This window comes from Oncorhynchus kisutch, linkage group LG10, assembly GCF_002021735.2.
Source record: "Oncorhynchus kisutch isolate 150728-3 linkage group LG10, Okis_V2, whole genome shotgun sequence".
Lineage (NCBI taxonomy): Eukaryota > Metazoa > Chordata > Actinopteri > Salmoniformes > Salmonidae > Oncorhynchus > Oncorhynchus kisutch.
This window is the reverse complement of record NC_034183.2, coordinates 65,425,720-65,448,469: the sequence shown is the minus strand read 5'-3', so window position 1 is coordinate 65,448,469 and position 22,750 is coordinate 65,425,720. Positions and strand designations below refer to the sequence as shown.

The 22,750-nt window shown below is 44.4% G+C and overlaps 1 protein-coding gene across 2 annotated transcripts in view; it reads left to right on the top strand.

Annotated features, from left to right (window-relative positions):
- LOC109883865 (synaptotagmin-C) overlaps positions 1–22,750 on the top strand; it is a 43,860-nt gene that overhangs the window by 7,938 nt on the left and 13,172 nt on the right. For both annotated transcript variants that reach the window (XM_031834770.1, XM_031834771.1), the window contains exons 2-7: positions 542–835; positions 1,623–2,048; positions 8,613–8,999; positions 9,763–9,877; positions 16,797–16,979; positions 19,611–19,737. In XM_031834770.1, the coding sequence (XP_031690630.1) occupies positions 1,901–2,048; positions 8,613–8,999; positions 9,763–9,877; positions 16,797–16,979; positions 19,611–19,737 (960 nt within the window). In that variant the 5' untranslated portion in view covers positions 542–835; positions 1,623–1,900. The remainder of the gene's footprint in view (positions 1–541; positions 836–1,622; positions 2,049–8,612; positions 9,000–9,762; positions 9,878–16,796; positions 16,980–19,610; positions 19,738–22,750) is intronic.

The following is a 22,750-nucleotide window of genomic DNA, read 5'->3' as shown; positions in this document are numbered from 1 at the left end:
TACCTCTCACTGATACGACGTCTCATTGGACAAGTGGGCCTACCTCTCACTGATACGACGTCTCATTGGACGTTCTGGCAGCAGACACCTCACTGATGAGAAATCTTATTACAGATTGCCAGCTATTACTGTGAATGTAGACATTAATTCATTTATGCATTTTTAGACATATTTCTACCATATATCCCTGCAGACACACAGACCGTGAGAAAGGGAGAGAACTATAGAGAAAGAGAAAGTTGGGGCATTGACCTTCTTTTTGGAGATAGAATGAGTTCAAAACAAAGGGAGAATGTTAAGGAGCTCTGGAAATAGAGTTCTCTGAGAAAAGGACAAAGAGGACACAACGTCTGTCTGTATGTGCACTGAAACACTAACAGTCCTGGGATTTTACATTCTGTGTACTACTGAGAGCATCCAAACAACAAGAGACAAATTCAATGTAATACCCTTGTGTAACCATTGTAATACAATCTCTATCACAATCTCTGTGGATTTTGTTCTTGACCTCATTCAGTAATGTGTTGTCATTGTCTTTCAGGTGATGTTGGAGCCATTTATAAGACATTCTATGAATCTAGGTTGGAGGAAAACCAGGAAAACTACTGCATTCCATTGAATCCGCTTGGAACTACATTACCCAGAGCTGAACCGTGCTCTAAATGCTGTTAGAGCTATCCCTATCTCTGTGACATTAGAAGAAGAAGAACACAAACTAGTATAAGGTTATGACTTTGTTGGAAGCATAACCAAGTGTTGTTCAGCTGTATCTTGGTGGAGAAGACATTTCAAACAGGACAGGGACTCCTAGGCTTTACAAACAACTCTAATACAGGTATGTTGACATAAAACAGAAATACAAATGTACCATAAACCAGGTTTCCATCCAACCATTAAACGCAGATGAATTACCTGACATAAAAAAAAAGAAAAGGCCGATGGAAACAGGAAATGTCCATTCAAATTCATAAATGCCTTAAATCTTAAATCTTTTTGTGTCTGTAAAACTAGTTATCTGAGAAATGGTAACGGGAACGCCTTCATGCGCAAATATTGATATAATAACCATCATATCGAAAATAAACTTGGAGTCACACGATGACCTCCCACCACGACAGGGAAGAGCAGGAAAGGTTGACAAGCAGATCATGAACTTCACATGGTGGTTAAGTGCACGTTGATCATGCAAATTTTCAAGAAGATAAATATCGAGGGTAGGCTATTATTTGAATTCTGGGGATATGATGATCGGTGCTTGGCTGCCAATTATTATATCAGTGAACTTGTCTAGAGAGCATGCGCCAAAACCAGATTGGCCAAGTTTGCTATTTATCGCAACAGTTTTTGTGACAAAACCATCTGTACCCCATTTAATTTACATGTTTTATCCGGTTCATGGGAATTTAACTACAAAAGTGATTTTTATCACACACAGACGTTTATCCACAATGGGTTAGTTTGATGGAAACTCACCTCTGGTGGGAAAATGCACATGTTGTTTTATGCAGATTTGAGAATATTTGCATGAAAATCTGTCACCAATTGGTACAATGATAACAGTACCTATTTATACATCGTCTTTCATTTTCTTTTTCCTAATCTTTTCCGTTCATTCCTCTCAGGAAAAGACAAAGGGGTGGGTTTGGCTCACACATTTATGGGCGTGTCAGTCATGGAGGGTCTCTGCTAGACTCCGCCTAAGTAAACACCGCCTGACAGAGCCCCTCCCCTTATTCCTGGATTGGTCCAATCTCCACCGGCCCCACCCATTTCTCCAGACCATCCAAGGAACGTGGCCGGATCGAACCTCTTCTCACCCAGGTGCCGTCCGTTTGGTGAGGGCGGCGAGGGCTGTGCTGTGATTGGTTGACTGGGGGTGGAGTGCAATGCGGATTGGAGGATGTCGGGGGACTGGGATGAAGACCACCTGTGTAAGAAGGCACTCACTCTGGTGGAGGAGTTGTGCTTACACTCCTCAGCGAAGGACAGCCATGAAGCCAGCTGCCGAGACTTCGTCTACATGATGAGGGGACAGCAGCACGAAACAGGTAACAACATAGTAACATACAGTAACATACAGGAATCATTCACATACACTAACATACAGTAACATACAGGGATCATTCACATACACTAACATACAGTAACATACAGGGATCATTCACATACACTAACATACAGTAACATGCAGGAATCATTCACATACACTAACATACAGTAGCATACAGGAATCATTAACAACACTAACATACAGTAACATACAGTAACATACACTAACATACAGGAATCATTCATATACACTAACATACAGTAACATACAGGAATCATTCACATACACTAACATACAGTAACATACAGGAATCATTCACATACACTAACATACACTAACATACAGGAATCATTCACATACACTAACATACAGGAATCATTAACAACACCAACATACAGTAACATACACTAACATACACTAACATACAGGAATCATTCATATACACTAACATACAGTAACATACAGGAATCATTAACAACACTAGCATACAGTAACATACACTAACATACACTAACATACAGGAATCATTCACATACACTAACATACAGTAACATACAGTAACATACAGGAATCATTCACATACACTAACATACACTAACATACAGTAACATACAGGAATCATTCACATACACTAACATACACTAACATACAGTAACATACAGGAATCATTCACATACACTAACATACACTAACATACAGGAATCATTCATATACACAAACATACAGTAACATACAGGAATCATTCACATACACTAACATACACTAACATACAGGAATCATTCACATACACTAACATACACTAACATACAGTAACATACAGGAATCATTCACATACACTAACATACAGTAACATACAGGAATCATTCACATGCACTAACATACAGTAACATACAGGAATCATTAACAACACACTAACATACAGGAATCATTCACATACACTAACATACAGTAACATACAGGAATCATTCACATGCACTAACATACAGTAACATACAGGAATCATTAACAACACACTAACATACAGGAATCATTCACATACACTAACATACAGTAACATACATGAATCATTAACAACACAGTAACATACAGGAATCATTAACAACACAGTAACATACAGGAATCATTCACATACAGTAACATACAGGAATCATTCACATACACTAACATACAGTAACATACAGGAATCATTCACATACACTAACATACACTAACATACAGGGATCATTCACATACACTAACATACAGGGATCATTCACATACACTAACATACAGTAACATGCAGGAATCATTCACATACACTAACATACAGTAGCATACAGGAATCATTAACAACACTAACATACAGTAACATACAGTAACATACAGGAATCATTCACATACACTAACATACAGTAACATACAGGAATCATTCACATACACTAACATACACTAACATACACTAACATACAGGAATCATTCACATACACTAACATACACTAACATACAGGAATCATTAACAACACTAACATACAGTAACATACAGTAACATACACTAACATACAGGAATCATTCACATACACTAACATACACTAACATACAGGAATCATTAACAACACTAACATACACTAACATACAGTAACATACAGGAATCATTCACATACAGTAACATACAGGAATCATTAACAACACTACCATACAGTAACATACAGTAACTTACACTAACATACAGGAATCATTAACAACACTAACATACACTAACATACAGTAACATACAGGAATCATTCACATACAGTAACATACAGGAATCATTAACAACACTACCATACAGTAACATACAGTAACTTACACTAACATACAGGAATCATTCACATGCACTAACATACAGTAACATACAGGAATCATTAACAACACACTAACATACAGGAATCATTCACATACACTAACATACAGTAACATACATGAATCATTAACAACACAGTAACATACAGGAATCATTAACAACACAGTAACATACAGGAATCATTCACATACAGTAACATACAGGAATCATTCACATACACTAACATACAGTAACATACAGGAATCATTCACATACACTAACATACACTAACATACAGGGATCATTCACATACACTAACATACAGGGATCATTCACATACACTAACATACAGTAACATGCAGGAATCATTCACATACACTAACATACAGTAGCATACAGGAATCATTAACAACACTAACATACAGTAACATACAGTAACATACAGGAATCATTCACATACACTAACATACAGTAACATACAGGAATCATTCACATACACTAACATACACTAACATACACTAACATACAGGAATCATTCACATACACTAACATACACTAACATACAGGAATCATTAACAACACTAACATACAGTAACATACAGTAACATACAGGAATCATTCACATACACTAACATACACTAACATACAGGAATCATTAACAACACTAACATACACTAACATACAGTAACATACAGGAATCATTCACATACAGTAACATACAGGAATCATTAACAACACTACCATACAGTAACATACAGTAACTTACACTAACATACAGGAATCATTCACATACACTAACATACACTAACATACAGTAACATACAGTAACATACAGGAATCATTCACATACACTAACATACAGTAACATACAGGAATCATTCACATACACTAACATACACTAACATACAGTAACATACAGGAATCATTCACATACACTAACATACACTAACATACAGGAATCATTCATATACACGAACATACAGTAACATACAGGAATCATTCACATACACTAACATACACTAACATACAGTAACATACAGGAATCATTCACATACACTAACATACAGTAACATACAGTAACATACAGGAATCATTCACATATACTAACATACAGTAACATACAGGAATCATTCACATGCACTAACATACAGTAACATACAGGAATCATTAACAACACACTAACATACAGGAATCATTCACATACACTAACATACAGTAACATACAGGAATCATTCACATGCACTAACATACAGTAACATACAGGAATCATTAACAACACACTAACATACAGGAATCATTCACATACACTAACATACAGTAACATACATGAATCATTAACAACACAGTAACATACAGTAACATACAGGAATCATTAACAAAACAGTAACATACAGGAATCATTCACATACAGTAACATACAGGAATCATTCACATACACTAACATACAGTAACATACAGGAATCATTCACATACACTAACATACAGTAACATACAGGAATCATTCACATACACTAACATACACTAACATACAGGAATCATTCACATACACTAGCATACAGGAATCATTCACATACACTAACATACACTAACATACACTAACATACAGGAATCATTCACATACACTAACATACAGGAATCATTAACAACACAGTAGCACACAGTAACATACAGTAACATGCAGGAATCATTAACAACACAGTAACATACAGTAACATACAAGAATCATTAACAACACACTAACATACAGGAATCATTATAAACACAGTAACATACAGTAACATACGGGAATCATTACCAACACAGTAACATACAGGAATCATTAACAACACAGTAACATACAGTAACATACAAGAATCATTAACAACACACTAACATACAGGAATCATTATAAACACACTAACATACAGGAATCATTAACAATACAGTAACATACAGGAATCATTAGCCATGTATAGGACATGGAGGTGTTTCTGTCCAAGTGACATTAGGAAAAAATCCCAGGAAAAACTCCTGGCTGTAGTAATGTGTATTGTGGGATAGAGCAGAATATCCTGAAGAAGAGTTATTATCTGGGTTCTGATGCCAGGGTTGCCCTGAGGGGCTGGCTAGCACCCCCACAACAAATCAGGGCACCTCCGGAACACTTTGAAATATTCATGAGACATTTCCAAATTGATAACGAAGGTCCAGCCCTCTGTTTATAGGGCAAACTAAAGAGTCCAAGTGCAATCCCAACCTGGCTAATTGTAAATATGGAGCATCGTCCCAGATCCTTTTGAATGAATTCTACACAGCAGAGTGGATGAGTGGTGGCGCTAGCTAGCTGCAGTCCCGGCAGCATTCTGGTCCTGTGTGGATTCTCATGGAGAGGTTTTGGAGCGGTGGCAGAAATGTGCAGTCGTGTAGATTAGAGGGGATGCGTGTGGATCAGTGTGCTGTAGTGTAGATTAGGCTGGATCTGCTGCATGGAGCACCTAGAGATTTGTGTGACACAGTGCAGGATGTCATCATGCAATGGGTTTGGTGGGAGGCGTTAGCGGCTAGCCTCTGGGTAATGACGTGATAAACCAAAGCAAGGGCCTCTGGGCAGTACAGGATCCGCCATCCGTCTCCTGTCTGTCAATCAATGGCTTGTGTAAGCAGGGTGGGTGTGAGCTGTTTGATGTTCTGCCTGAAAAACTCCCAGTCGGATACATCACTTACTGATTGACAGCCGGTGTCAATCTGCCCCATGCTGGGTTTCTGTCTCAGAAGAACCACCCCCGCCTGCCCCCGCCAAGCTACCTCCCTCACACACACACACACGCACGCACACGTTAATACTATGGGGCTGCCACACACACAAAAAAACATGCACAAACACACGTATGTAGAGACACACACACACTGTTATTCTCTCTCTCTACCGTCCTAAACCTCTCCCCTCTTTAGTTCTCTCTCTAAATCCTCGTTGTCTTGTTTGTCCTCCATCTCTCTCCATCATTCATTCTCTCATTCTTTCTCTCTCCATCACTATCTATTTTTGTCTTCTTCTGTGTCGTGGCATGTTGGTAGATGGTGACTATATTAATCTGGCTGTATCCTTCTGGGTGGACTGGAGGTGTAGATAGAGAGGCTGAATGTGACCAGTCAGCCAATATGTCTGTTTCAACATGGTTACCAATCTGTCGCTATCTGGCCCGCCCCTACAGCCTCTCTCCTCTCCCCCCTCTCTTCTCTCAGAATCTCCCTCTCTCTCTTATCATGCTCTACACCTATCCCCTCTGTCCTTATCTCTTCTTCCCTTTCCTTTCTCGTTCCCCCGCTCATTTTCTTTCCCACCACCTCTTTCGTTCCACCTCTCTTCTCTCCCTTAGGGCTCCTCTCCCCTTTCTCTCTCTCTCTCTCTCGCTCTCTCTCTCTCCCTCTCTCCATCTGTGTCATGTTCTCCACAGTGATACATCAATGCCCTCCCACCTCTCTCTCATTCTTTCTCTCCCTCTTGCTCTCCCCCTCTCCCTCTTTCTCTCTGATCATATCCTTTGAACAAGTGCTGATTAATGTCATACATAGACTGATGAATAATTGATGGAGGAGAGAGAGGCAAAATAAGACAGCATGTAAAAAGGCGAGCAATGGAGGATGTGAGAGAAGACTAAAGAAAGGGGGAAGAGATGGAGAGAGAGAGACAGAAGGAAGGCATAGAGAATTCCAGGAGATGCACCCTAGGGGTAGAGGAGTGTCTCGCACTGGCTGCTGTTGTCTCATTTACTCATTTACTCTCAGTCTCGTTGTCAGTGAGTTATAGATATAGTTTCAATATCTTTTGAATGATTGAACAATGTTTGTGTCTTTGTCATGCCCACAAAGCCACTTCGGATTGAATCGAGGAAAGACAGAGCCAGGGAAAGGAAGGGAGAGGGTGAAGGAAAGATAGATAAACAGATGCACAAAAAAGAGACGGAGATAGGAAGAGAGGGGGAGAGAGAGGGGGAAGGAAAGATGGGGAGACCGAGAGACAGAAATATTAAGAGGGATAAGAAGAGATAGAGAGGGTGATAGAATGAGAGGGATGGGGAAGAATAAATAGAGAGATGGACAGACAAAAAGAGAGAGAGCGATAGAAAGAAAGATAAGGAGAGACATACTCCAGGTCCAATACTGATCGCTCTACACCCAGACAACGGCCTCAGGTGATTGGCAGGCCTCTGGTCTGTGTATTGGATAGGGCTGGAGGAGCTGTCCACCAGACTGGTGCTGAAACCGAAAGCTTTTTTACTTATTTTCTTCTCACCAGGATGACTCACCCCCCCCCCCCCCCCCCGTTTTCCCCTCAGACAAAATATTTTAGCCGTCAGTGATTAAAAGCTCATAACCACGAGCACAGGCCTAATCACATCACAGGAAATATCATTGTGGGTGTTAGTATTTTTATTGTGGTGTTTATCAGTCCACCAACGTTTGTTCATGTTTAAGCTGCCATATTCAAAATGGCATCTGAAGCGCCGTATCATATTACTCTCACAGTGTGTTGTCCCTCTGCTCTGATGATGTGGGATTTAGTGGATTTTGGGCTGATAGGGGCTATTTGTGATGACGAGTGGAAAAAGGAGGCTTAATTGAGAGAATAAACTATGTGAAGGATACTGATTAATGTGACATGAGGCCTTTTGGTATTTTAGATGATGAGGCTGAAGTATTGAGTCTTCATCCATCATTGCCTGAAACAAACTCACCCTCTGTCTCTCTTCTCTCCATCCTTCCCTCTCTCATCTCGTCCTCCAGAGATCTCTGTCAGCCTGTTGTCGGTGATCGTGACGTTCTGCGGGATCGTCCTTCTCTCAGTCTCTCTCTTTGTCTCCTGGAAGCTCTGTTGGTTGCCATGGCGAGACAAGGAGGGTGGGGGCCTGAGCTTGACATCGGGGCTGATGCCCGGGGGTGTGGGTGGGATGGGCGGCAGTGGGGGGGCCTCCCTCCTACCTCCTGTTATGCAGAGGAAGGCGTCCCACTCCTCACTCTACCCCTCCCTGGCCCAGTCCCAGCAACATCACCCCCATTTCTCTGACCTGGTGGGGGTGGAGAGTGGCCAGGGGGTGGGGGGTGTGGTGGGAGGCCCGGAGCAGACACAGGAACACTCCTATCTGGACATGGACTCCTACCCCAACAACGCTGGTGAGAAGGAACGCCTGATCTCACCCCACTGATACTGGAGTGGCTTTATTATAGCATGTGTACAGAGTTTGCGTATAGTATGTGTACAGTGTTTTAAGTCTTGTACTATAGCAACAGATCATATTTATATCAACAAAATGTTCTGTACTATATTACATTTTAACTCCACTGACGGTATGTCTAGCCAGAGTATTATTAACACATCTTGAAATGGTGCAGCACATTGCTAAATGCACTACAACCCCCCCCATAAACTGAAGAAATAAGACACAACAATCTCTTTACAGTAGAACCAGCTTCACTTTCTATACAAACACCTCTTTTCTTCTCTCTATCCCCCTTCTATTCTCTGCACTCCATTTTCTGTATTGTCCTCTCTCTCTCTCTCTCTCTCTCTCTCTGTCTCTCTCTCTCTCTGTCTCTCTCTGTCTGTCTGTCTGTCTGTCTGTCTGTCTGTCTGTCTGTCTGTCTGTCTGTCTGTCTGTCTGTCTGTCTGTCTGTCTGTCTGTCTGTCTGTCTCTCTCTCTCTCTCTCTCTCTCTGTCTCTCTGTCTCTCTCTGTCTCTCTCTGTCTCTCTCTCTCTCTCTCTCTCTCTCTCTCTCTCTCACTCTCTCTCTCACTCTGTCTCTCTCTCTCACTCTGTCTCTCTCTCTCTCTGTCTCTCTCTCTCTCTCTCTGTCTCTCTCTCTCTCTCTCTCTCTGTCTCTCTCTCTCTCTCTCTCTCTCTCTCTCTCTCTCCCTTTCTCTCTGGTCTGTGGTCTAGGGAATCTTAAATTGAGCCAGACGTCTCCAGAGTTGCCCCCCACCACTGAGGGGGGAGCCGCCCCACCCCACAAAGACATGCCCAACGCCCACTCCCAGCAGCAGGTCACTGCACGGTCAGTACTGTACTGTGTGTGAGCGCTTGTTTGTTTGTGTGTGTTCTCTATGTCGGTGATTACAAAGAGGTTATGGTATATGTAGTGAATTTGTGTGTGATTGATTAAAATATGCAGGATGTGATATATCTATATATAAACTCATCAAAAAAGAAATGTCCTCTCACTGTCAACTGCGTTAATTTTCAGCAAACTTAACATGTGTAAATATTTGTATGAACATAACAAGATTCAACAACTGAGACATAAACTGAACAAGTTCCACAGACATGTAATTAACATAAATAGAATAATATGTCCCTGAACAAAGGGGGGGGGGCAAAATCAAAAGTGACTTTCAGTATCTGCATTAAGTACTACAGTGCATCTCCTCCTCATGGACTGCACCAGATTTGCCAGTTCTTGCTGTCAGATGTTACCCCACTCTTCCACCAAGGCACCTGCAAGTTCCCGGACATTTCTGGGGGAATGGCCCTAGCCCTCACCCTCTGATCAAACAGGTCCCAGACGTGCTCAATGGGATTGAGATCCGGGCTCTTCGCTGGCCATGGCAGAACACTAACATTCCTGTTTTGCAGGAAATCACGCACAGGACGAGCAGTATGGCTGATGGCATTGTCATGCTGGAGGGTCATGTCAGGATGAGCCTGCAGGAAGGGTACCACATGAGGGAGGAGGATGTCTTCCCTGTAACGCACAGCATTGCCTGCGATGACAACAAGTTCAGTCCGATGATGCTGTGACACACCGCCCCAGACCATGACGGACCCTCCCCCTCCAAATCGATCCCGCTCCAGAGTACAGGCCTCGGTGTAACGCTCATTCCTTCGATGTTAAACGCTTATCTGACCATCACCCCTGGTGAGACAAAACCGTGACTCGTCAGTGAATTGCACTTTTTTCCAGTCCTGTCTGGTCCAGCGAAGGTGGGTTTGTGCCCATAGGCGACGTTGTTGCCGTTGATGTCGGATGAGGACCTGCCTTACAACAGGCCTACAAGCCCTCAGTCCAGCCTCTCTCAGCCTATTGCGGACAGTCTGAGCACTGATGGAGGGATTGTGCGTTCCTGGTGTAACTCGGGCAGTTGCTGTTGCCATCCTGTACCTGTCCTGCAAGTGTGATGTTCGGAGGTACCAATCCTGTGCAGGTGTTGTTACACGTGGTCTGCCACTGCGAGGACGATCAGCTGTCCGTCCTGTCTCCCTGTAGCGCTGTCTTAGGTGCCTCACAGTACGGGCGTTGCAATTTATTGTCCTGGCCACATCTGCAGTCCTCATGCCTCCTTGCAGCATGCCTAAGGCACATTCACGCAGATGAGCAGGGACCCTGGGCATCTTTCTTTTGGTGTTTTTCAGAGTCAGTAGAAAGGCCTCTTTAGTGTCCTAAGTTTTCAGAACTGTGACCTTAATTGCCTAACGTCTGTAAGCTGTTAGTGTCTTAACGACCGTTCCACAGGTGCATGTTTATGAATTGTTTATGGTTCCTTGAACAAGCATGGGAAACAGTGTTTAAACCCTTTACAATGAAGATCTGTGAAGTTTTTACAAAATATCTTTGAAAGACAGGTCCTGAAAAAGGGACGTTCCATTTTCTTCTGAGTCTATTCTTCTGAGTCTAAAAAGTCCTTGACTTTTTACACATTTTGTTATGCTACATCCTTATTCTAAAATGTATTAAATATGTTTTTGCCCTCATAAATCTAAACACAATACCCCATAATGACAAAGCAAAAACAGGTTTTTAGAAATGTTTGCTAATGTTTTCAAAATAATAAACAGAAATACCTTATTTACATAAGTATTCAGACCCTTTGCTATGAGCCTCGAAATTGAGATCAGGTGCATCCTGTTTCCATTGATCATCCTTGAGATGTTTCTACAACTTGATTAGAGTCCACCTGTGGTAAATTCAATTGATTGTACATGATTTGGAAAGGCACACACCTGTCTCTATAAGGTCCCACACTTGACAGTGCATGTCAGAGCAGAAAACCAAACCATGAGGTCGAAGGAATTGTCTGTAGAGCTCCGAGAGCCCCGTGTCCAGGCACAGATCTGAGGAATGGTACAAAATCATTTCTGCAGCATTGAAGGTCATCAAGAACACAGTTTCCTCCATAATTTTTAAATGGAAGAAGTTTGGAACCACCAAGACTCTTCCTAGAGCTGGCTTCCTGGCCAAACTGAGCAATTGGGGAAGAAGGGCCTTGGTCAGGGAGGTGACTAAGAACCCAATGGTCACTTTGATAGAGCTCCAGAGTTCTCCTTTGGAGATGGGAGAACCTTTCAGAAGGAAAACCATCTCTGCAGCACTCCACCAATCTGAGTGGCCAGACGGAAGCCACTCCTCAGTAAAAGGCACATGACAGCCCACTTGGAGTTTGCCAAAAGACACCTTAGAGACTCACAGACTATGAAAAACAAGATTCTCTGGTCTGGTGAAACCAAGATTAAACTCTTTTGCCTGAATGCCAAGTGTCACGTCTGAAGGAAACCTGGAACCATGTAAAGCATGGTGGTGGCAGCATCATGCTGTGGGAATGTAATCAGGATCGAGGAAAAGATGAACGGAGCAAAGAACAAAAGTACAGAGAGATCCTTGAAGAAAACCTGTTCCAGCGTGCTCAGGACCTCAGACTGGGGCGATGTTTCACCTTCCAACCTTAAGCACACAGTCAAGACAATGCAGGAGTGCCTTCGGGACAAGTCTTTGAATGTCCTTGAATGGCCCAGTCAGTGCCCAGACTTGAACTCGATCGAACATCTCTGGAGAGACCTGAAAATAGCTGTGCAGTAAAGCTCCCCATCCAACCTGACAGAGCTTGAGGATCTGCAGAGAAGAATGGGAGATACTCCCCAGATACAGGTGTGCCAAGCTTGTAGCATCATACCTTGGAAGACTTGAGGCTGTAATTGCTGCCAAAGGTGATTCAACAACGTATTGAGTAAAGGGTCTGAATACTAGTTTTTCTTTTTTTATCAATTAAAAAAAAAATCTAAATCTGTTTTTGCTTTGGAATTATGGGTTATTGTGTGTAGATTGATGAGGGGGAAAAAACTATTTAATACATTTTTGGGATCTGGGGTCTGAATACGTTCCGAATGCACTGTGTATACAGTACCAGTCAAATGTTTGGGCACACCTACTCATTCCAGGGTTTTTCTATATTTTTCTACATTGTAGAATAATAGTGAAGGCATCAAAACTATGAGATAACTCATATGGAATCATGTAGTAACCACAAATACAAATATATTTGATATTTGATATTTGTCAAAGTAGCCACCATTTGTGTTGTGACAAGGTGGGGGTGGTAGGCCTATAGGCCTATTTGGTAAAAGACCAAATCCCTAATTATGGCAAGAACAGCTCAAATAAGCAAAGAGAAATGACAGTCCATCATTACTTTAAGACATGAAGGTCAGTCAATGAGGAAAATGTCAAGAACTTAGAAAGTTTCTTCAAGTGCATTTGCATTGCCAGCGCTATGATGAAACTGGCTCTTATGAGGACCGCCACAGGAAATGAAGACCCAGAGTTACCTCTGGTGCAAAGGATAAGTTCATTAGAGTTACCAGCCTCAGAAATTGCAGCACAAATAAACGCTTCAGAGTTCAAGTAACAGACACATCTCAACATCAACTGTTCAGAGGAGACTGTGTGAATCAGGCCTTCGTGGTTGAATTGCTGCACAGAAACCACTAATAAAGGACACCAATAAGAAGAGACTTGCTTGGGCCAAGAAACACGAGCAATGGACATTAGACTGGTGGAAATCTGTCCTTTGGTCTGATGAGTCCAAATTTGAGATTTTTGGTTCCAACCACTGTGTCTTTGTGAGATGCAAAGTAGGTGAACAGATGATCTCTGCGTGTGTGGTTCCCAACGTGAAGCATGGAGGAGGAGGTGTGATGGTGTGGGGTGCTTTGCAGGTGACACTTGTCTGTATTTAGAATTCAAGGCACACTTAACCATGGCATGGCTACCACAGCATTCTGCAGCGATACGCCATCCCATCTGGTTTGCGCTTAGTGGGACTATCATTTATTTTTCATCAGGACAATGACCCAACACAGCTCCAAGCTGTGTAAGGGCTATTTGACCAAGAAGGTGAGTGATGGAGTGCTGTATCAGATGACCTGGCCTCCACAGTCACCCGATCTCAACCCACTTGAGATGGTTAGGGATGAGTTGGACCGCTGAGTGAAGGAAAAGCAGCCAACAAGTACTTAGCATCTGTGTGAACTCCATCAAGACTGTTGGAAAAGCATTCCTCATGAAGCTGGTTGAGAGAATGCCAAAAGTGTACAAAGCTGTCATCAAGGCAAAGGGTGGTGTAAGGCATTTCTTCTGGTGAAAGAGAGGCGGACCAAAATGCAGCGTGGTGGTTATTCATGTTTAATTTATAAAGACACTATACATGAATAAACTAACAAAAACAATAAACGTGCGAAAACCTAAACAGCCCTATCTGGTGCAAACACAGAGACAGGAACAATCACCCACAAAACCCAACACAAAACAGGCTACCTAAATATGGTTCCCAATCAGAGACATTGACTAACACCTGCCTCTGATTGAGAACCATACATACATAGAAATAGACAAACCAGACACACAACATAGAATGCCCACCCAGCTCACGTCCTGACCAACACTAAAACAAGGAAAACACATACGAACGATGGTCAGAACGTGACAGAACCCCCTCTTGCGCCTCTGGACTGAGGGGCGGGAGCTCTGGCAGCGCCGAACAGGCGGGAGACTCTGGCAGCGCTGGAGAGGAGGACGGCTTCAGCAGCGCTGGACAGGCGGGACGCACTGTAAGGCCCGATGCGTGGTGCTGGCACTGGTGGTACTGGGCCGAGGACACGCACAGGAAACCTGGTGCAGGGAGCTGCCACCGGAGGGCTGGTGTGTGGAGGTGGCACTGGATGGACCGGACCGTGAAGGCGTACTGGAGATCTTGAGAGCAGGGCTGGCACTAACCGCCCTGGCTGGATCTTCACCCTAGCCTGGCAGATGTGGGAAGCTGGGATGTAGCGCACCGGACTAAGCACGCGTACTGGGGACACCGTGCGAACCATCGCATAACACGGTGCCTGACCAGCACCACGCTCGCCACGGTTAGCACTGTTAGGAGCACTGTAGTGCTGAGATGGCACATGACGTGCAAGGCTAGGGAGATGCACAGGAGGCCTGGTGCGTGAGGCTGGCACCATCTTCACCAGCCGACTAGCACGCACCTCAGGACGAGTATGGAGAGCTGACCCAGGTGTCATCAAATCCCCGACACGCTCCGTCGGGCGAATTCTGTGTCTCATGCACCAACACAGCAACTCCCTCATATCTCTCTCCTCCAATCTCCCCATTAACTCCTTCACCGTCTCTGCTTCGCTCACCTCCAACACCAGCTCTGGTTCTGGTTTCCTCCTTGGCTCCTTACGATAAACAGGGGGAGTTGGCTCAGGTCTGACTCCTGACTCTGCCACACTCTCCCTGTGCCCCCCCCCCAATACATTTTTGGGGCTGACTCTCGGGCTTCCATCCGCTCTGCCGTGCTAGCTCCTCATAATGCCGCCTCTCTGCTTTTGCTGCCTCCAGCTCGGCTTTGGGGCGGCAATATTCCCCTGGCTCTGCCCAGGGTCCTTTCCCGTCTAGAATCTCCTCCCAAGTCCATTTCTCCAAGTAGTGCAGCCTCTCCCACTGCTGCTGCTGCTGCTGCTGCTGCCTCTGTTGCCTCTCCTGCTGCTGCTTTTGCTGTTGCCCGTCACCACGCCGCTTGGTCCTGTTGTGGTGGGTGATTCTGTAAGGGTTTTCTTCTGGTGAAAGAGAGGCGGACCAAAATGCAGCGTGGTGGTTATTCATGATTAATTTATAAAGACACTATACATGAATAAACTAATAAAAACAATAAACGTGCAAAAACCTAAACAGCCCTATCTGGTGCAAACACAGAGACAGGAACAATCACCCACAAAACCCAACACAAAACAGGCTACCTAAATATGGTTCCCAATCAGAGACATTGACTAACACCTGCCTCTGATTGAGAACCATACATACATAGAAATAGACAAACCAGACACACAACATAGAATGCCCACCCAGCTCACGTCCTGACCAACACTAAAACAAGGAAAACACATACGAACGATGGTCAGAACGTGACAGGTGGCTACTTTGAAGAATCTTAAATCTAAAATATATTTTGATTTGTTAACACTTTTTTTGGTTACTACATGATTCCCTATGTGTTATTTCATAGTTGTGATGTCTTCACTATTATTCTACAATGTAGAAAATAGTACAAATAAAGAAAAACCCTTGAATGAGAAGGTGTCCAAATTATCAACTGGTACTGTATATATTTTTAAGTATGTGATAATTATACTATAGATTATATTATATTATCTAAAGGTCATCACATTTCTGTGATTGGTTGTCTAGAGTATACATTTTCTGAGTGTTATTCTGAGTATTAACCCTGTCTGTCTCACCAGTGAATGTATGTCTGTGAATGAACCCTATCGATGTTTTTAGTGTGTGTTAGTTTTCTTTTTTACAACCCTGTTTCTATTTTTGATATAAATGCCATGTTATAGAAGGGTCCAGACACCTTTTTTGTGATTTCACTTGTTGGGAAATTTACCCCAAACATGCAAATCACTTCCTCATCCTCGTTGTGCAGTACGGGGGCCCTGAAAAAACATGAAAAAAGGCTCCAAAAACACCCAAATACATCCTTTTGGAAACGGCAAAGCTCTCAGTATAGTGATGCAGGTCTTTAGATGTGGTATACATGAAAATGTGTCTTCAAAAATGTAGATTTGGTTGTAATAATGAGAACTTCTCCTTTAACCCTGTCTGTCTCTCCAGTGAGTGTTAATGTGTCTATTAAGCCCTTCTCTCTCCCCAGGCCCAAGCCCATGACTCACCAGTTGTCCAGCCCTGATTTCCATGGTGAGGAGAAGAGCGAGCAGGTGACCAGCATTGGCCAAATCAAACCGGAACTCTACAGACTGCGTGGGGGCGACCAGGGGGAAGGGAAAGCAGGGGACAATTGCGGCAAGATCAGCTTCCTCCTGCGCTACGCCTTCAAGTGAGTGAACCGATTCACTTAATTAATCCTCTTCACACCTCGGTCTGAGTGCACTGTTAAATATACATTACATTAAGGCTTAGACAGAGGATCAACAGCTGCTCTGTCATCACAGCTTAGTTAAGGTACTTGCCCTAGAAACTCTATCATTGCAGTGTCAAGTATCACACAATGGGCAGTTTTATCACCCATATATATCTTTACATTATGGACTAAATAGTGTACACAAGATATGTAGATAGATAGATAGATAGATAGATAGATAGATAGATAGATAGATAGATAGATAGATAGATAGATAGATAGATAGATAGACATTGTTATTGTAATTGTCTAATTTTCCATACCTTGAGTGCATTAGTCATGCATGGCCCCGTTGTAGGTTTTCTGCAGCACTGGCTCTGTTTATGTAAATGGTGGACGTGCCCCCCTCCGGAGGGTTGAAGATGGGAAGATGGAGGGAGGACAGAGAGGAGGGAGAGATCAGGGGCAGTGTAGTACAGTCTGCTAGGTCAATCTCAGTCTATTTGTGGCTCTGTGGCTGCCTGGTGGGGTCCTTTCTTTCTGGTGTCACACAAAGAAACATTACAATGGAGAAAGAAAGTGCTGATGTTTGAAAAACAAGGGAGTGAGAGGCATTTAGGGTCATGAATTATATATGGTGAGCTACTTTAAACAGCAGACCCTGTCAACACATAATAACACCAGACTGTTATAGCACGAATTACAGACACACAGAATTAGAGGGAGGGAGGGAGGGAGGGTGCTGTTGGTGTATCTCTACCTGTACCTACATGTATTTCTACCTCACGTCACAAGATCATTTGTTCTGCTCTGCTTTCTGACACACTGTGAATCTTTGTTAGAAAATCTAGAGAGAGAGGAGACAGACAGAGAGAGGGGGAGAGAGAGAGGGAGAGAGAGATAATGTGTCACCTTCTCTTCACACTGTTAGCACTGTGTGGGATAATTGTAATGTATTTACCATACATCAATGTTAACGTGCTAGACCCAAGCAAATTTGGGGAATAGCAGTCAGGATAACAATGTCAATTTTCCCTCGGCCCTTTGGGAAATGTATTTTCTATTGACGCTGTAGTTAAAAGCTGACACTAGTGCTGTGGGAATAGGGCGGTTTCCAGCCATTGAGGAATAGTATAGCGAATTTCCCTCTGACACATCAGTAATAGGTGTATTTTCTGCCGAGTGCTTCTGGGACCGTGTTAGTAGGCCGTCATTGTAAATAAGAATTTGTTCTTAACTGACTTGCCTAGTTAAATAAAGGTTAAATATATATATATTTTTAAAGGTTGTCTTTTGTTCCTGCTCTTTGTTGTCTTGATGTTCAAACAGACATGTGAGAGTAGGAACACTACAGTGTTTGTTGTTGTAATGAGGTAATGTTGTTGAATGTGACATGCCATCAGGGCCTGCTTTTATACAGGACTCACCTGGCATTTTCAATTATGCTTTATAAAACTACACTGCTCATAGTCATAAGGACTACAGTTCCCAACACGTACTGACAGTGTGTATCGACTTCCAAGCGGAGATGATACTGGACTTAAAGTAAGTAGATAGACTTAAGAAATACTAATTGGACATGTTTCTCTGATTAACGTGTTTATCCAATTTAAATATAACTTCCTAATTTACTAATGACGGTATTAATCTTATCCCTGATTTGATGTGATTGTAGGATTGGCATGCATGTTTACCTGATTTCCTTAATTGGACGTGATTGCATGATAAACATGAAACCTGATTGGATGCAATCGTGTCGTCAACAGGCTTATCTCAGTCCTGATTGGGCCAGATGATTAAACAGTGTGTTAGTCTGAGCTGCTATTGGCTATGGCCTGGTGGTGCTCTCTTCCCCAGAGTTCACGCTGTGCTCCTAAAGGCCCGTAATGAAGTGGTGACACGCTCGTTAACGCAGAAAGACAGGGTATAATGAGGTTTGATTAAAATCCTGCCAGCCATCTTCACTCTCTTAATTTAATCCCTCATAAGTAGTTCTACAGACAGACCACTGGACGTAGGCGGTTTAGACGGACATCTTTGCGTTTGTGTGTGTATGCATGTGTATATGTGCACGACTGTGTATGTGTATGTGTATGTGTGTGTGTGTGTGTGTGTGTGTGTGTGTGTGTGTGTGTGTGTGTGTGTGTGTGTGTGTGTGTGTGTGTGTGTGTGTGTGTGTGTGTGTGTGTGTGTGTGTGTGTGTGTGTGTGACCCAGACTGACCATAACACAGTGGAATAGCCTACTATGAGGAGTATTAGTGGCTTGGCTTCTCTCCCTGGAACTGCTGGAGCCAATCTGTAGCTTTGTAGCAATGGATTATGCTACTTGTAGAAGTTGCTCTCAGTCGCAGATCTACCTTCCTCACATTCCCCATTAGTAGGGAGTAAACCTTTAAATCAGTGTCACGGGCTGCTTCATCCTAGACCTCAATGGATCCCCATCGACCCACTCCATAGATACAACATACTCTCCTAACCACTCCACTGTCTCTCTATCTACTCTGTCGCCCTATGTCTGTCCAGCTAAGTTTGACATATAGATCGTGTTGTGTGTGTCCCAGACGGTGAGTCTAACATAGATTGTATATGTGTGTCCTCGTCTGCAGTACAGAGCAGCTAGTGGTGAAGATCCTGAAGGCTGTAGACCTGGCTGCCAAGGACGCCAACGGCTTCTCAGACCCCTACGTTAAGATCTACCTTCTGCCAGACAGGAAGAAGAAATTCCAGACCAAGGTAACACATTTATCAAGCCTGATCCCAGATCTGTTTGTGCCGTCTTGCCAATGACCATAAATACCTTGGAAGAGTGCAAACAGATCTGGGATCAGGCTGTCATTTATTACACTTGTCAGTTTTCACACAAATTGGGCTGGTTTTCAGTCCAGTTTGAAGGCACAGTAAAATACTAACCTGCCAAATGTGTAGTTTCACTCTGATGCCAATTGAGAAATGTTCTATGTGAATCATCCATTGATGTCACTCAGAGATTTGTGTATGCATCACCACGAGAGATTTGTGCGGAGTTTCATTGCCGTTTCTCAAGTTGGGATTTTATTCTAAATTACTGTCAGTAATTTATTATAATTTATAAATGCGTAGTCTCCTCCCTTACACATTGGAATTAGCTGATATTTCGTTCAGCCTAATCTGAATAAATATGTTAGGCGGTCTAGCAAACTCTCTTGCAGACTCTCTTTGTCACGTTCTGACCCTAGTTATTGTGTTAATTGTTTGTTTTAGTTGGTCAGGATGTGAGTTGGGTGGGCATTCTATGTTTTGTGTGTCTAGGTTGTTTTCTGTGTTCGGCCTAGTATGGTTCTCAATCAGAGGCAGGTGTCGTTAGTTGTCTCTGATTGAGAATCATACTTAGGTAGCCTGGGTTTCACTGTTTGTTTGTGGGTGATTGTTTCCGTGTCTGTGTTTTACACCACACGGTACTGTTTTCTGTTTCGGTTGTTCACGTTACGTTTATTGTTTTTGTATGGAGTGTTCAGTTTATGTGTTTAAATAAATACCATGGACACTTACCGCGCCGCATATTGGTCCTCCGATCCTTCTCGCCTCTCCTCTTCAGACGAAGAGGAGGAAAACCATTACAGAATCACACACCAAACAAGGACCAAGCGGTGTGGAAATGAGCAGCAACAGCGGCCGAAGACACAAGACTCCTGGACATGGGAGGAAATCCTCGACGGGAGAGGATCCTAGGCAAAGCCAGGGGAGTGTCGCCGTCCCAAGGTGCAGCAGGAGAAGCAGCAGCAGCAGGAGCAAATGCAGCAGCAGGAGAAGCAACAGAAGCAGCAGAGGAAGCAGCAGCAGCAAAAGCAGCAGCAGGAGAAGCAACAGAAGCAGCAGAAGAAGCAGCAGCAGCAGCAGAAATGTCAGGATTCCGGGACATGGGAGGATGTTTTGGATGGCAAGGGTTGCTACACATGGGAGGAGATCCAGGCTGGTAGGGATCACCTACCATGGGAACATGTGGAGGCATTGAGGAGAGCAGAGGCAGCCGGAGAGAGGAGCCATCGATACGAGGGAACGCGACTGGCAAGGAAGCCCGAGAGGCAGCCCCAAAAATGTCTTGGGGGGAGGCACTTGGAGCTGTCGGCGAAGCTGAGGGCTGAGTCTGAGAGGGTCGAGGAGTTATTGGACAGATTGGAGGAGAGTGAACGGATGGGAGATGAGGAGACACTCGAGGAATTGTTAAAAGAATTGAAGGAGAGTGAAGAGAGAGAGTTGTTGATTTGGCGTAGTATGCAAGGCATTCGCCCTGAGGTGCGTGTCCCCAGCCCGGGACCACCAGTGCCGGCATCCCGCACCAAGCTGTCTCTCCGTCCCATCAATATAGATGCTCCCGCCTGTCCGGCGCTACCAGAGTTTCCACCCCTCAGTCCAGAGGTGCCAGAGCCCCTCAGTCCAGAGGCGCCAGAGCCACTCTGTCCAGCGCTGCCAGAGCCTTCCTCCTCTCCAGCGCTGTCGAAGTCTCCCGCCTGTCCAGAGCCGCCAGAGCCCCTCAGTCCAGAGGCGCCAGAGCTCCTCTGTCCAGCGCTGCCAGAGCCTTCCTCCTCTCCAGCACTGCCGGAGTCTCCAGTCTGCCTAGCGCCGTCTGAGCTGCCTGTCTGCCCAGCGCCGCCTGAGCCGTCCGTCTGCCCAGCGCCATCTGAGCCGCCCGTCTGCCCAGCACCATCTGAACCGCCCGTCTGCCCAGCGCCATCTGAGCCGCCCGTCTGCCCAGCGCCATCTGAGTCACCCGTCTGCCCAGCACCATCTGAACCGCCCGTCTGCCCAGCACCATCTGAGCCGCCCGTCTGCCCAGCGCCATCTGAGTCACCCGTCTGCCCAGCGCCATCTGAGCCGCCCGTCAGTAAGGAGATGCTAGAGCCGCCCGCCAGTCAGGAGCTGCCAGAGCCGTCAGCCAGCCAGGAGCTGCCAGAGCCATCAGCCAGCCAGGAGCTGCCAGCGCCGTCAGCCAGCCAGGAGCTGCCAGAGCCGTCAGCCAGCCAGGATCTGCCAGAGCCGTCAGCCAGCCAGGATCTGCCAGAGCCGTCAGCCAGCCAGGAGCTGCCAGAGCCGTCAGCCAGCCAGGAGCTGCCAAAGCCATCAACCAGCCTGAGCTGCCTCTCAATCCTGAGCTACCTCTCAGTCCTGTGTTCTCTCAGTCCTGAGCTACCCCTCAGTCCTGAGCTACCTATCAGTCCTGAGCTACCCCTCAGTCCTGAGCTACCCCTTAAATCCAGAGGTGTCCCTCAGTCCGGTAGGCCTGTTGTTTAGGGTTCCCAGGTCAGGGTCGGCGGCAAGGGTCGCCGTTCCTAGGAGACCACAGAGGCGGACTAAGACTATGGTGGAGTGGGGTCCACGTCCAGCGCCAGAGCCGCCACCGCGGACAGATGCCCACCTAGACCCTCCCCTATAGGTTCAAGTTTTGCGGCCTGAGTCCGCACCTTGGGAGGGGGTACTGTCATGTTCTGACCCTAGTTATTGTGTTATATGTTTGTTTTAGTTGGTCAGGACGTGAGTTGGGTGGGCATTCTATGTTTTGTGTGTCTAGGTTGTTTTCTGTGTTCGGCCTAGTATGGTTCTCAATCAGAGGCAGGTGTCGTTAGTTGTCTCTGATTGAGAATCATACTTAGGTAGCCTGGGTTTCACTGTTTGTTTGTGGGTGATTGTTTCCGTGTCTGTGTTTTACACCACACGGTACTGTTTTCGGTTTCAGTTATTCACGTTACGTTTATTGTTTTGTATGGAGTGT